Below are 13,369 nucleotides of genomic sequence, written 5' to 3'. Positions count from 1 at the left end.
GTGCGAGAGTTACCCCTGCCTCTCTGTTGTCATCACGCTCCACCCATGACTCCTGGAAGGAGGGGAGCGAGGACGATACCATAGAGTAAGGAGGCCAGAGAGGAAACCAAAGGAGACAGCTTAAGCATCGCCGTAAGGACTCCTCCCGCCTAATGGCCGGGAGACGGTATTGCAGGAGGCGCAGACCCCACCCTCGCTACTACGCTCAGGTCTGGGCCTACAAGGCATATAGAGAGACCTGTTAATAAATAAGGCTTTATTTCTATCAGGAGTTCCCAAACTGCGGCTCTCATTCCGGTGGTAGGTCCATCTCGTTATATACTTAGAATTATCCTTTTCTTATCTATCTTATCTTTCATGATGTTACCATTTTAATTCCAGAAGTGATAAAAATATAGAGTTTTAAATCCTACTGTTTGACTTCTGTGGAATACTATGTAATTAAAGACAAAATAAAAGAAATAAGAGAAGCAATTAAAAACAATACAGCATCTAACACGGCACATTATTATTAAAATTATATACCACCCTTCACCAGAAGATGACAGGATGGCTTACAACGTTGAAACACAAAACATAATAATAATAATGGATTGATTAATTAATTAATTAAGAACCTTGCATTACAACAGGCAAAAAAAATAGTAATAAGTGGGCTGCCAAGACCCTCTGAAATTTTGAAGGGATCTTTGGGGAAAATGTGTGAGAACCCCTGGTTTATATTCTCTCCCCATCCCCAAAACATGTTGCTTACTATTCCTAAACCTAATGGCATGTATCTGCAACAGTATCTTGTTTCCATCCCCTTCCTATCCCCTGCCTCAGTTGAAACCCTATTTTCTTGACTTGTAGCCACCTCAGGGCAAGATCCTCTCAATTCCTTCCTACCACAGTACCCCATACAACAGGTGTGGACAGCCTGTCCTGCCAGGTGTGAACTACAGCTCCCATCATCCCTGGCCATTGCCCAAGGCTGCTAGGGCTGATGGGAGTTGTAGTTCTGCAACACCTGGAGGGCCAAAAGTTCCTCCAACCACAGAGGTATAATAGTGCAATGCTGCTGCTACCACCTCTGCTATGAATCATCATGCTTCTCCAACCAGGTGCCCTCCAGACGTTCTGGAGTACAACTCAGGACTGGGGCTGATGGGAGTTGCGGTCTAAATTATCTAAAGTCCACCAGGATAGAGAAGACTCTGAAAATGCATTGTTAAATTTATGCCTTACTTCTCCCAATGGAAAAAGTCATTATACAGAGTGCTTTCCCCTTCCTTCTGGGTGCCATAGTTGTAGGTTTGAACATGCGTCCAGCACTCGTGTATTCTTACACACTAACAAGAGGTTTGGGATCTTATGCTAGAGTTAGGTATAACATGTGTCCATTTATGAATATGTGCTTGTCTCAATTCCTACCTAAATAAAACTCCTGACACGCTTTTACTTTTTGTTCTGGGCCAGTGACCCTAACAAGCTATTAACTGCCAAATGAGCAACCCAGTAATTTTTAGAGGCAAACAAAGAGCTTTACATTAAGATTCTTGACACATTAACAAATAAAGCTTGGTTTATTATATGAATTGAACATGACAGAATATGTAAATACTGTTTCAGAAAGTAAAATTACAATTTTAAGCAGGCAGTAAATCCTACGCTACATACACACCTCGATCTAAAGCTAGAATCCCAACCTATTCGCAAAAGCTCAAAATGTGACAATTCTACCAGCAGGACTCACACTAATAGGAAGTTCATGAACAGTGCAGAAGGAGTATATCTGTCCTAAAGCGAAGCAGATGTGTGCTAATTCCTTGGGGGTGAGTTCTTTTAGCTGGAGCTAGTACTGAAAAGCTGGGAGTTTTAGAATATTTATTGCTAATGCATTGTAGTACTTTCAGATTTTCTCTCTCTCTGGTAATCTCTATCCCTAGGTTGTATGTTCCAAACTGTACCCTAATCCATTTCATACGCCCAAATCCAAGTCAAACAGGGACTGTAGCATCAGGGGCTATCATTATCAATAGTCATTTGCTAAGTTACTGAGAAGGGACACGGGTGGCGCTGCGGGTTAAACCACAGAGCCTAGGACCTGCTGATCAGAAGGTCGGCAGTTCGAATTCCCACAACAGGGTGAGCTCCCGTTGTTTGGTCCCAGCTCCTGCCAACCTAGCAGTTTGAAAGCACATCAAAGTGCAAGTAGATAAATAGGTACCACTCCAGCGGGAAGGTAAACGGAGTTTCTGTGCGCTGCTCTGGTTTGCCAGAAGCGGCTTAGTCACGTTGGCCACATGACCCAGAAGCTGTACGCCAGCTCCCTCGGCCAATAAAGCGAGATGAGTGCCGCAACCCGAGAGTCGGTCACGACTGGACCTAATGGTCAGGGGTCACTTTACCCTTTAAGTTACTGAGCCCCCCCACCCAAGGGTGAGGTGTTGACCATGAGCCATGAAGGCAAGAAGCAGGGGGCTACCGATCCCTGATCTCTCTCAAACCACTCAAAATGGACAATGCTTTGTGGGTCAGACCATTGGTCCATCTAGCTCAGCGCTGAACTCGGGTTACTAATTTCCCGTTCCTTATTTGCAGAAAAATTTGTTCCTTATGGTGGGTTTGAATTTACATCTCCCTGCCACTGTCTTATTAGTGCAGAGACTGAGCTAATAGGTGTTGTGTGGATATGGCTAGAGCCGTAGCTAGGTGATCTTGGGCCTGGCAGAACTGTCCAGATTGTGCCCCCTAGCCACGGAAAAATTAGCTCTTCTTTCTGCCTCTCCTCCAACTCCACCCCACCCATTCAATTCACCCTCTATTTAAAACCTTTTCTTATGAGGCAATGATCGATATTTGTATTTTCAGTGGTGCCTCGCAAGACGAAATTAATTCGTTTCGCGAGTCTTTTCATCTTGCGATGTTTTTCGTCTTGTGAAGCACGGTCCGTCGCAACTGCGCCTCTTCAAGCGGCTTTAAGAAAAAAGTGAACAAACTCGCAAGACGTTTTCGTGTTGCGAAGCAAGCCCATAGGAAAATTCGTCTAGCGAAGCAACGCAAAAACCGAAAAACCCTTTCGTCTAGCGAGTTTTTTGTTTTGCGAGTCATTTGTCTTGTGGGTCACCACTGTATAGACATATTTATGGACATTTTTAAGCCAATTTTGCGTCGTCCCCCAGCCTGCACCCCTGGCGGGGGCCTACCTCACCACCCCTTAGCTACAGCCCTGGATGTGGGACATTCAGTTTTTAATTGACCAAGGTCCTTGCTACCTGTGCCTGGCAAAAGGCCCTTCCACAATCTCAAAGTGCTGCCCCAGGCAAGCCCCCTCACCCAAGGAAGATATTCTGGCCCCATATTATAAAATGTGTTCTTTATTTCCTCTGCACCGAATGATAAAATTAGTATTAGTAGCAGCAGCAGCAGCCATCTGGGGTGCAAAATAAAAACACAGTGATACATCAAGCATTAAAAACTTCCCTATACAGAGTTGCCTTCAGATGTCTTCTAAGTGTTGTATACAGAAAGCAACTGTTTTGCGCAGGGGTTCAATTTCTGACCCCTGTGTCGGCAGAGTGCACAGAAGCCCGCTCCGCCCCATGTGTCAGTGGTAGTGCGTCAGTTGGACGCACCTAAAATGGTTGCCGCCTGTAGTTGTTTATTACCTTGACAACTAATGGGAGGCTGTTCCACAGGGCGGGTGCCACTACCGAGAAGGCCCTCTGCCTGGTTCCCTGTAAATTCACTTCTCACAGTGAGGGAACCCCCAGAAGGCCCTTGGAGCTGGATCTCAGTGTCCAGGCTGATTGATGGGGGTAGAGATGCTTCTTCAAGATGTTGACAAACTGGAACAAATCCAGGGATGGGAGAGAAAAATGGAGCTGGGTCCAACAGGTCATGTGAGAAAGGGTTATGCCAGTGGAGGCTACAAATGGGGCACTGCCCCACCATCCTCAGTCTGCACCATGAGCCATGCTCCACCTACTTATAAAAACAGTCTAGTGGTTTGCACTGCCTGCTTCCCAATGAGTTTTGCAAATCTCAGCAGGTAAGATGGGGATGAAACTGATTGACTCTGGTGCCACCTTGGCTCTTTGGATTCCTGATAGCCTATGCTGAGCTTAGGAGGGAGACAAATCTTTGAAAGGCTGCCATATTTGTTTTCTCTCACTCCAGAGGCCAACCCCCTAGATATTGACTAAACATTTGCAAGACCAACCTGACAGTGCAAGCTGTTTAGCAGTGAAATTAGCTGCCTTGGAAGAAGGTGTCTTCTCCAAGGTTAAGAGGTTTGTAAGCAGAAACTGGATGTCAACCTGTCAGGGATGCTATAGCAGGGAGGTTGGAATGGATGATCTCTGAGATACCTGGCCTGCTAGTTTTAGCAGGATCGCTGCATTGTTTGGCCCATTGAAATAAATAAAAATTAAGTAGGGTTGTTGGGGGGGGGTTTGGGGGGGGGATAAAATCACTCTTAAAACAACTGAGTTGCATCCAAAGCCTGTCATACTCTAGAGCAGCCCTGCTGAAACTTAAGATTAATTTCACTGGGTCTACTCTGAGTAAAATGGGCCATATTCTACCTAGCTGTTAGGTAATACTCCTATACGCTGGCAGGATTTGAAGGGCTGACTCCTCTGTTAATAACGTAGAAGGGGGGATGTTGGGAATATAAAGGTACCATGGCAACAGATGTTTAAAGGAAGCATCATCACTCTTGAAAAGGAAAGATGGGGAATAGCTGAGAGGAAGCAAAAAAAAACAACAAATCAAAACCCCGAAGTGTTAAAACAGGGGAGGGCCTTTAAAGAGAGAGAAATGAATTCTATTTAGAGGAGCTGTGTCAATTTCTCCCTTCTATTTTGCTCCAAGAACCACATGAAATACCACCTGTTTAAATATGAATACGTAACGCTTTTGCTATATCTGAGTAAATTTTTATTTCTGTGACAGTAATTGCTTCCGGCAAAGAGAAAAGTAGATTTAAAGGACATTGCCGCCTAGTGCCACAGGTTTGATGTGGGCTTTGTGCCGTTAAGAATTACTGGAATAAAAAGCGAGACTTGACAAATCTACATGATTGTTGCTCCTGCCAGCTTGGGTGCAAACAGGGCGATTGGAGGAGCGACTCCAAAGACCTGGGGACATGGATGGCTAAAGGTATTTTATGGGGCCTTCAAGGACATGTTAGGATACTCTGTGGGGGTTGGCAGGTTTGCTGCTCATTTGCATGTCAATTCCCACAGTGGCATTTCTTTTTTCTGGCTAAAGGGAAAGTTTTGCATGTGTTTAGGCACCTGCCTGAATGGGAGAAAACACACACAAAGGACAGAGTGAGAAAACCCCGTGCCTGAATTAAGGAATGCCCATTGTGGGATCAAAAGGATTCACTGAAGGCTTTTCCCATTTATAATTTTGCAGTGATGGAAGCGGGCTTGGATCTGGAAACTGGTAAGACTCAGTTGCCTACTCCCCTCTCCAGCCAGGCTAAACATTTAGACAATTTCAGTGGGATAGTAATTTGTGATACCGGAATTATTTTTTATAAAACGTTAAAAAGAGCCGGATAGAAATTGCAAGTGGAGGGAAATCATCAAGCAGCTTCAGGCCGAGCTGTCGGGCGATGATGGGGTTGTTGGCCCATCAGTGTTTTCTGCGGCTGCCGAGGGAGCGGCCTGGGCGCGCCCCGCCGAGGCCCATCAAGCGCTCCAGGTGCGCTACGACCCCCGAGGAGGGCCCAAATGGGCGCCCGAGTCCTCCCTCCCCAGCCCCGCGGTGCACCGATAGGTGGGAAGCAGTAGTGGGGAAGGGGAACCAGCGGCTGGGTCCGTCGGGGGTTAAAGCCCCGCGCCTCCGGGGAGCGCCCCGCACCCCTCGCCCAGGCCAGGCGCGGCTCCGAGGCGGCCCTCCAGGGATCACCTTCATCAGAGAAAGAGACAAGGAGGGGTGGCTGGGTGTGGGGGCTTTAACAGGAATTGGAGAAGGCGGGGGTTGAATTGCACCATCTGCATTGAGCAACTGGGGGAGGAGAGTTCAGGCTGCAAGCCGCCCCCCACCCAGTTGTTCCAGCCTAGATCCATTAGACCGGGTGGGGGGCGGGGGGGTAGTTCAACTCTCATCCAGGCAAGCCCGTCCTTGCTCAGCCTGGGGCGGGGGCCCTTGCCGCTGCTGGCTCGGCATTGGCGGATCAGTGCTGGGGAGGGGGGGAGGTCGGCTGCAATTGCAGCAGCAGCCCCCAGCCCCCGCGGCCAGGAAGGGGGGGGTTGGGTGGTGGCGTGGGGTGGGGGGCCGGCCTGCTGCCTCTGGCTGCTCTTGCATTGGCGGATGCGGGGAGGGAGGGGGGCAGGAAGCGAGGGAGGGGGGAAGAGCTTCAGTGGCTGCAGCGAGGGAGGGAGAGAAAAGGCGAGCGGGCGCGGGGGGGTCCCTTTCTACATCGGGAGGGGGGCCGCCAGCGCCGAAGAAGAACCAGCAAAGTTTGCAGCGCGCCCCACAATCCGAGGCCCCGGCCGGCTCAGCAGCCCCCTGCCGGAGCGCGTTTTTTTCCCTTTTTGCAGCGCGGGGGGGACCTCGGGACTGCCGGCCCCCCCTCCTTCTTTCCCTCCCCCCCCAGGGGTGAAAGTGCAAGAGGAAGTACAGCCGCTGCCATCTTTCCTCCGCTCCAAACACACACACACACACCGAGGGAGGGGGACGGGCGGGCGGACGGAGCGTGCCGGCAGCCCCCGAAAACTTCCCACCGACGGCGGCCAAGAGAAAAAGACAGCCGGAGCCACCACCGACGCCGCTTCCTCGTCGTCCAGCACCACCGGCAGCATCGACAGCAACTTCCTCGGCGGTCCCGCTCCCGCTGCAGCGCCTCGTGGCGGCCGCGAAGGAACTCGCCCGGGGGGAGAGGCGAAAAGGGGCTGCCTGCCTGCCTGCCCGCCCGCCGCGGCTGCTTCTGCTCCTGCGGCCTCTGGGCGCTCTCTCTCTCTTCCCCCCCGCCGTCGGCCTTTTGTTCTTCCTGCCTTCGCTTTCTCTTCCGATCTTGCAATTGTATTTGGGATTTGCATTGCAACAACCCCCGCACGGGGCCGCCTTCATCTCCATCTCCTCCTCCTCCGGTTCCTGGGCGCGCTCGCGCACACACGGCGCCGTCGGGGCCCGGGGATTTTCTGGAAGGCGCGAGGCGGAGCGCGTGCGCCATTCTGGTTCCCCCCCTCCCTCCCTTTTCTTTTTGCATTCCGCCCATCCTCTCCCTCCTCCTCCCCCGCTTGACGGGCGCGCGCACCAGCCCCCTCGACGGGAGCGCGTGAACGCAGCAGCCGAGGAACGAGAGGACGCGCGCCCCCTGCCGGCCGTTCCTGCTGCTGCAGGCGCAGGAAGGTAAGGCGAGCCTCCAGCAGCAGCAGCCCCGATGGAGCGGGTGAACGAGGCGGCCGCTGCAGCCGCTGCAGCCGCCGCCAGTGCCAACGCGTGCGGACCGTCCCCACCGGGCTGCTACACGTACCAGGTGAGCCGGCACAGCGCCGACCTCCTGCACAACCTGAACCAGCAGCGCAAGAACGGCGGGCGCTTCTGCGACGTGCTTCTCCGCGTCGGCGACGAGAGCTTCCCCGCGCACCGCGCCGTCCTGGCTGCCTGCAGCGAGTACTTCGAGTCGGTCTTCAGCGCGCAGGGACTGAGTGGAGGCGTTGAGGGCGCCGGAGGTACAGGAGCCGCCGGGGCGCCGGACGGGGGCGCAGCTGAGGCGACCGGCGCTGGAGGGGGCGGCCCCGGGGGCGGGGGCGGCCCCGGCGGGGTGGGCCGGGAGCTGGAGATGCACACCATCAGCTCCAAGGTCTTCGGAGACATCCTGGACTTTGCCTACACCTCACGGATTGTGGTGCGCCTAGAGAGCTTCCCAGAGCTCATGACAGCCGCCAAGTTCCTTCTCATGCGCTCTGTCATCGATATCTGCCAGGAGGTCATCAAGCAGTCCAACGTCCAGATTCTGGTTCCTCCGGCCACCCGCCCAGACATCATGCTCTTCCGTCCTGGCGCGGGCACCACTGACCTGGGCTTCCCCCTTGACATGACCAACGGCACTGGGTTGGCCCCCAATGGCAATGGAATCGCCGGCATGCCCGAGGATGAAGCCACTCGGGCTGCCCTCTCCGCCGCTGCCCAGTCTTCCTTGCCCGTCTTGCAGGGGGTGGATCGTCTTCCCATGGTGGCCGGGCCTCTCTCGCCACCCCTCCTGGCTTCGCCCTTCCAAAACGTTGGCACTGGCGCCCCCTCTCTGAGCAGCAAGCGGGGTCGGGGGCGTCCCCGCAAGGCCAACCTGCTGGACTCCATGATGTTCAGTGCCCCGGGGGGTCTGAGGGACGCTGGCATCCTGCCCTGTGGCCTGTGTGGGAAAGTCTTCACAGATGCCAACCGCCTCCGCCAGCATGAAGCCCAGCATGGTGTCACCAGCTTGCAGCTGGGCTACATTGACCTCCCACCTCCCAGGCTGGGCGAGAATGGGATCCCCGGGCTGGATGACACGGCCGCCCCCCGCAAGCGGAGCCGGACAAGGAAGCAGGTGGCTTGCGAGATCTGCGGGAAGATCTTCCGGGACGTTTACCACCTGAATCGGCACAAGCTGTCACATTCTGGCGAGAAGCCCTACTCGTGCCCTGTGTGCGGGCTGCGGTTCAAGAGGAAGGACCGGATGTCCTATCACGTCCGGTCCCACGATGGGTCGGTGGGGAAGCCTTACATTTGCCAGAGCTGCGGAAAAGGTTTCTCTAGGTAAGAGGGGGGTGTCCCTGGGGTCATTGGTTTGGAATTAAAAAAGACTTTCCAGATGTTGGCGGCTGGTGTGACAGTTAGCGGACACCCACAAAGATCTGGGCAGAAACTGGAACTTTGCAGGTCACAGGTCCATCAGCAGATGACCTCCTGCAGATGTTTGGATTGTATACTAACCTGAGCATCATGCTGATGGGAGCTGCAGTCTGAAACATCTGGAGGGTGCAGTTCTAGGTGGAACTTTGTGAGGAGTGGAGGCTAAAGGTAAGAGCCACCACTGCCCAGCTGTGCCCAGGTTCTGCAGTAAACATGGGGTGGGGGGTGGAAGGACAGAACACATGCTGGAGAGATGCAGAGAGTCCCAGGTATATTGCCCACCATGTGCTTGGGGAGGGCTGTTTGTAATGGCAGAAAACCGCCTATGCTGGCTGCCACATAAGATGCAAATCAGCACCATCCATTTAAAGCATATTGCGCACATATTTTGAGCACATGACTTTAGTGAATCCTGGGAACTGCAGTTTCCTTTCACAGGGCTACCGTTGCCAGCACCCTCAACAAACTGCAGTTCCCAGGATTCTTCAGGGGGAGTCATGTGCTTCAAATGTACATAGAATGTGCTTTGAGGAAATAGTGTAGAAGTTCTCAAAGTGACTTAACAGCATGCACGTGTTGATACAGAAGTAAATCCCGCAAGGCTCAGGACTGAATTTTCTTAGCTTAGGGTGCACGGGGATGCAGCCTTACTAGGAAGTAATTCAGTAGGGCTTACTTCTGAGTAATTTGACTCAGGGCTGCAGGGATCTTAACCACTAGGGAGCACATGGTAGGCCAGGTAATGCAGGCGTTCTCCCCAGAGCCTGGATCTCAAAGGTTCTCTTTATGAGAGTGACCTGGACTTCAAATTCTCCACCTTCGTGTCCTGAGCATTTTCTGATACTCACATTGGTGGAGTTTGGGAGGGAAATAGAACCCTGTTCTTGAATTACAGGGCATGGATGTAAGTATTGTTGAGTCTGCTTGCAGAAAGCGTCTGGAATCAGATCAGTACATGTGTGTTGATCTTGAAGGAGAGGGCAGCTTCGTTGGTCAAAGGTGGATTCACACGACTGTGTGGCTTGCACCATAGCGTGGTGTTCTCTGTCCGTATGAGTGACTGTGAATCAAAGCAGGTCTCCATAATTTAGGAAATCACGTTTGTTTAAAGAGAGAGGTTGTGGCAACCTAAAGACTGGTGGAATCCTTCACAAAAAACGCTATTGTGGTGATGGAGAATGCATGGGGAGAATCAATTTTTACTTAGACAAATATGATGACTCCACTCTTAATTTCCCCTTTTGGGTAGGGACATCACAAAATAACCCAGGAGTTGCACCTACTTCAATATTTCTCTGGTTTTGCATAAGATCCTGCTGCTTTTGCACTCCCTAAAGATACCACTGACCAAGGCAAACTTCATCAGCCTGGTGCATTGTAGATATTTCTGGGCTACGACTTACATCAGCCCCAGCCAGTGCAAACACGCTGCCATCAACCCCAGCATCTGGCTGTGGTGCCTGGGGCTGATGGGAGCTGTAGACCAAAACATCTGGAGAGGTCCCTGTTTTGTTTCTGGCTATAGTTCAATAATCACTTCTGCAAATGGACCTGAACTGTTGTTTAATTAAGAGAACATCAGACAGTGACTTGTCAATGGCAGCATTTTGCTTAAGATAACTTCTTGTGTAAGCAAGCTGAAACTGGACTGACACTTAAAAAAATCAAAACCCATAACTTTTTTATGATCTTTAAGGTTCGGAGATTACTGTTACTATATTTGATTTATTAATCGCCTTATAAACCATCACCTCAAGGCAATCTGCATTTAAGATAATTAAAAACAGTTAAAAACACCGAACAGCAAATAAGAACAAGACTAAAACCTAACATAAAAAGAACCCACCTGGGTTGTCCTGTTCTCACAGTGGCCAGCCATATCCTTCTGGGAAGCCACTATCCCATTTGTGATTCCCAGCAAGTGGCATTCAGAGGCATACAGAAGTAATAGAATCACAGAATTGTAGAGTTGGAAGTGACCCTGAAGATCTAGTCCAACCCCTGCAGTACAGGAATATGTAGTTGTCCCATAGAGGCCGTGCTTTTTCCCCAGGGTGTATTCAGTGGTACGAGGTATCAGCACCTCTTTTTTATTGTTAAAAAGTGTGGCACTTTAAAAAAAAAAAAAAAAAACCCACACCACTGCACAGGGATCAAACCTGAAACCTTGACATTATTAGCACCTTGCTCTAACTCAAGGAGCATTTTCCGTTGGGTGGATTTAAAAGTAAAGATTGATCTATGCCTTAACCACTTGGGGCACAAAATGTTGACAGGCGTTTTGCTGAATCAACCAGGTGTGCACACTGATTCGGGCTGCAACTCTCAACCTGCTTTCTTCCATTGAACCCAGTGAAGTTTCCTGGTGACCAAGTAAACATAGGAGTGAGTGGAACTCCAGCCCTAAATGCACTTTCTGTGAAACAAATCTCAGTGAGTTCAGGAGAACTGATTAACATTGTACACAGGTTGTACATTGACAATAAGGGCATTATTATAATTATTATTATTATTTATTATTATTATTAACCAGAGGTTCTTGGGATCATACCCACAGGCTGGAAGTAAATTTATTTGATACAAATGGAAGATACTTTTGAGTAAATATGGTTAAGATTGGGGTGTTATATTCCTGAAAATGATAATAATACTTGTACAAAGCAAGGTACATTTAAAACCAGGGTATTTAAAGTCTTTCTAAACACCTATCTTTATTTAGAGGTAAGATTTTTCTGGGATTGTTTATGTTTGAAACTTATTTGTGAAAGCATGTACGTAATACGGCAAATAAAACTTAATTTCCTCTTCGTTTGTGAGGAAATTTAGTAACAGAAATTTGACAGCAACTGCATTATGGACAATTTATGTCTTTCTAAAAAAGCACCACACTCCTGGTTTTCAGAAATGTTGACTGCTCAAGATTATGGTAATTTAAGAAAGGAGGATTTTCAGCTTTTTAGATTGCCTTCTGTAGGTGTGCCTTTTTACAGCACCTTGATATGCAGATGCTTAGCAGAGAAGCATACTTCTCTTTGTTGTGCAAAGTGCTACCTGTTGATTTCAAACATCAACATGTTTGTTTTTTCCCCCTTAGTTAGTTGAAAATATACAGAAGAAAGGCACATTACATCCTACAGGTCCCTTTCTGAAAAAGAGAAGTGCGTTTGCAGGAATTATAAACAACCACTTAAAGACTTTTCTGATGGTTCATAAAGTTCTCCCTCTGTTTTAATTACTGTTATACACCATTTTAGAAGAGGTGTTGCCTTTCCCCACTTCCCCCAAAATTGATTCCCTGCCATTTGAGGGAGAGGCTTTGGGAAGGAGGTCTATTAGCGTGCGCCCCCTAAAAAAGAAAAGAAAAATAGGCAAGGCATTGCAAAAGGGCAATTCTTAGCAGACTACAAGGAAGGCTTCAGTTCTGCAGATTCCCTTGGCAGGAACCTCAAATAAAATAAGGGGAATTTGCTTCTCAACAAGGGGGCCGGGTAAGATTTTTGCATATGCAAAAGTCCCTTTGGGTTCAGTGGTTCTTATTGCCATGTAAGTGGATATAAGAAGGCAGCCTCAAACTTGTATAATAAATGGACTAAAATTTATTGATTCAGGGGAAAGCTTGACTTTTCATTGCTGTACTGTTCTTTCCATACTTGCCCAGAAGCATCAAACCTGCACCCCACCCCGTCGAAATAGTGTGTTTTTTGCCTAAGCTTTCCCTGGCCTGCAAAGTTGGGCCCTGTTATCCCCAAAATTCTGTTTTAATAATGCTGTTTTTATGTTGTATGATCTGGTTTTATCATTGTTTATAGTATTGCTTCTAATGCACTTTTGCATACCTCTTGTGGGATTTTTCAACATTAAACAATTTATAAATGTTTTTAGAAGTACTGTACTGTAATATAATAATTAGCAAAAATAAATAAATAGCTGTGGTTCCTGCATTGCAGGAGTTTGGTCTAGGTAAGCCTTTTGAGTCACTTCCACCTCCGCAATTCTGTAATTCTATGAAATAAGTTAGCAAACCGGCTTTCGGTGGGACTTGCTCCCAGGTATGTGTGCGTTGAAGGTTTTTAAAGTCTGTTTCAACATTCACAGTTGCTCTTAAAATGAGGGGCTGATTTGGGGGGGGGGCAGAGCTGGAGGAGCCTTGGATCACAGGGGCGCATTTCAGGCCCAAACCAGACCCTCCGGTTGGGCTACTTCAGCTCACCTGCCTTTCCCATCAGGTTGAGCAGCTTAACTGGGGATCTGCCCTATCTGCTCGCTTTCCTGTAGGGCGAATTCTGCTGAGCTGCATGTAATTGGCTGAGGACAGAAAAGCCGTTGTGAGAAGACAGAGAGGGGGAGATAATCTCATTCCAAGCAGCTTTTGGTCTCAGACAATGCCGAGCTTTCTTCCCACCAGGAAAAACCAGCAGCGTTTTGGGATCTACTTTGGCGACGCTAGGAAAACAGACCGGACATTATCACCAGTGGGGTGTGGGTGTCAAAGTTCTATAGAACAACCTCCCCCAACCTAATGCTTTCCAGATGT

The 13,369-nt window shown here is 49.4% G+C and overlaps 1 protein-coding gene and 2 long non-coding RNA genes across 9 annotated transcripts in view; 2 read left to right on the top strand and 1 right to left on the bottom strand.

Moving 5' to 3' along the window:
- Positions 1-58: 58 nt before the first annotated feature.
- Positions 59-1,435, top strand: LOC309521228. Its single transcript, XR_014214585.1, has 2 exons — positions 59-300; positions 1,104-1,435. It is a non-coding gene; the product is annotated as an uncharacterized lncRNA (long non-coding RNA).
- A 115-nt stretch (positions 1,436-1,550) lies between these two features.
- On the bottom strand, positions 1,551-2,847 carry LOC309521196. Its single transcript, XR_014214552.1, has 2 exons — positions 2,403-2,847; positions 1,551-2,036 (listed from the first exon to the last, which is right to left on the bottom strand). It is a non-coding gene; the product is annotated as an uncharacterized lncRNA (long non-coding RNA).
- A 4,534-nt stretch (positions 2,848-7,381) lies between these two features.
- The window catches only part of PATZ1 (POZ/BTB and AT hook containing zinc finger 1), a gene marked incomplete at its 5' end in the record, with an annotated part of 32,577 nt that continues 26,589 nt past the window's right edge, over positions 7,382-13,369 (top strand). For all 7 annotated transcript variants that reach the window (XM_082203157.1, XM_082203155.1, XM_082203153.1 and 4 more), the window contains one exon: positions 7,382-8,739. In XM_082203157.1, the coding sequence (XP_082059283.1) occupies positions 7,382-8,739 (1,358 nt within the window). The remainder of the gene's footprint in view (positions 8,740-13,369) is intronic.

This window comes from Podarcis vaucheri (genome assembly GCF_965113315.1).
Source record: "Podarcis vaucheri genome assembly, chromosome: 16".
In the NCBI taxonomy this organism is placed as follows: domain Eukaryota; kingdom Metazoa; phylum Chordata; class Lepidosauria; order Squamata; family Lacertidae; genus Podarcis; species Podarcis vaucheri.
This window is presented reverse-complemented; position numbering and strand designations above follow the sequence as displayed.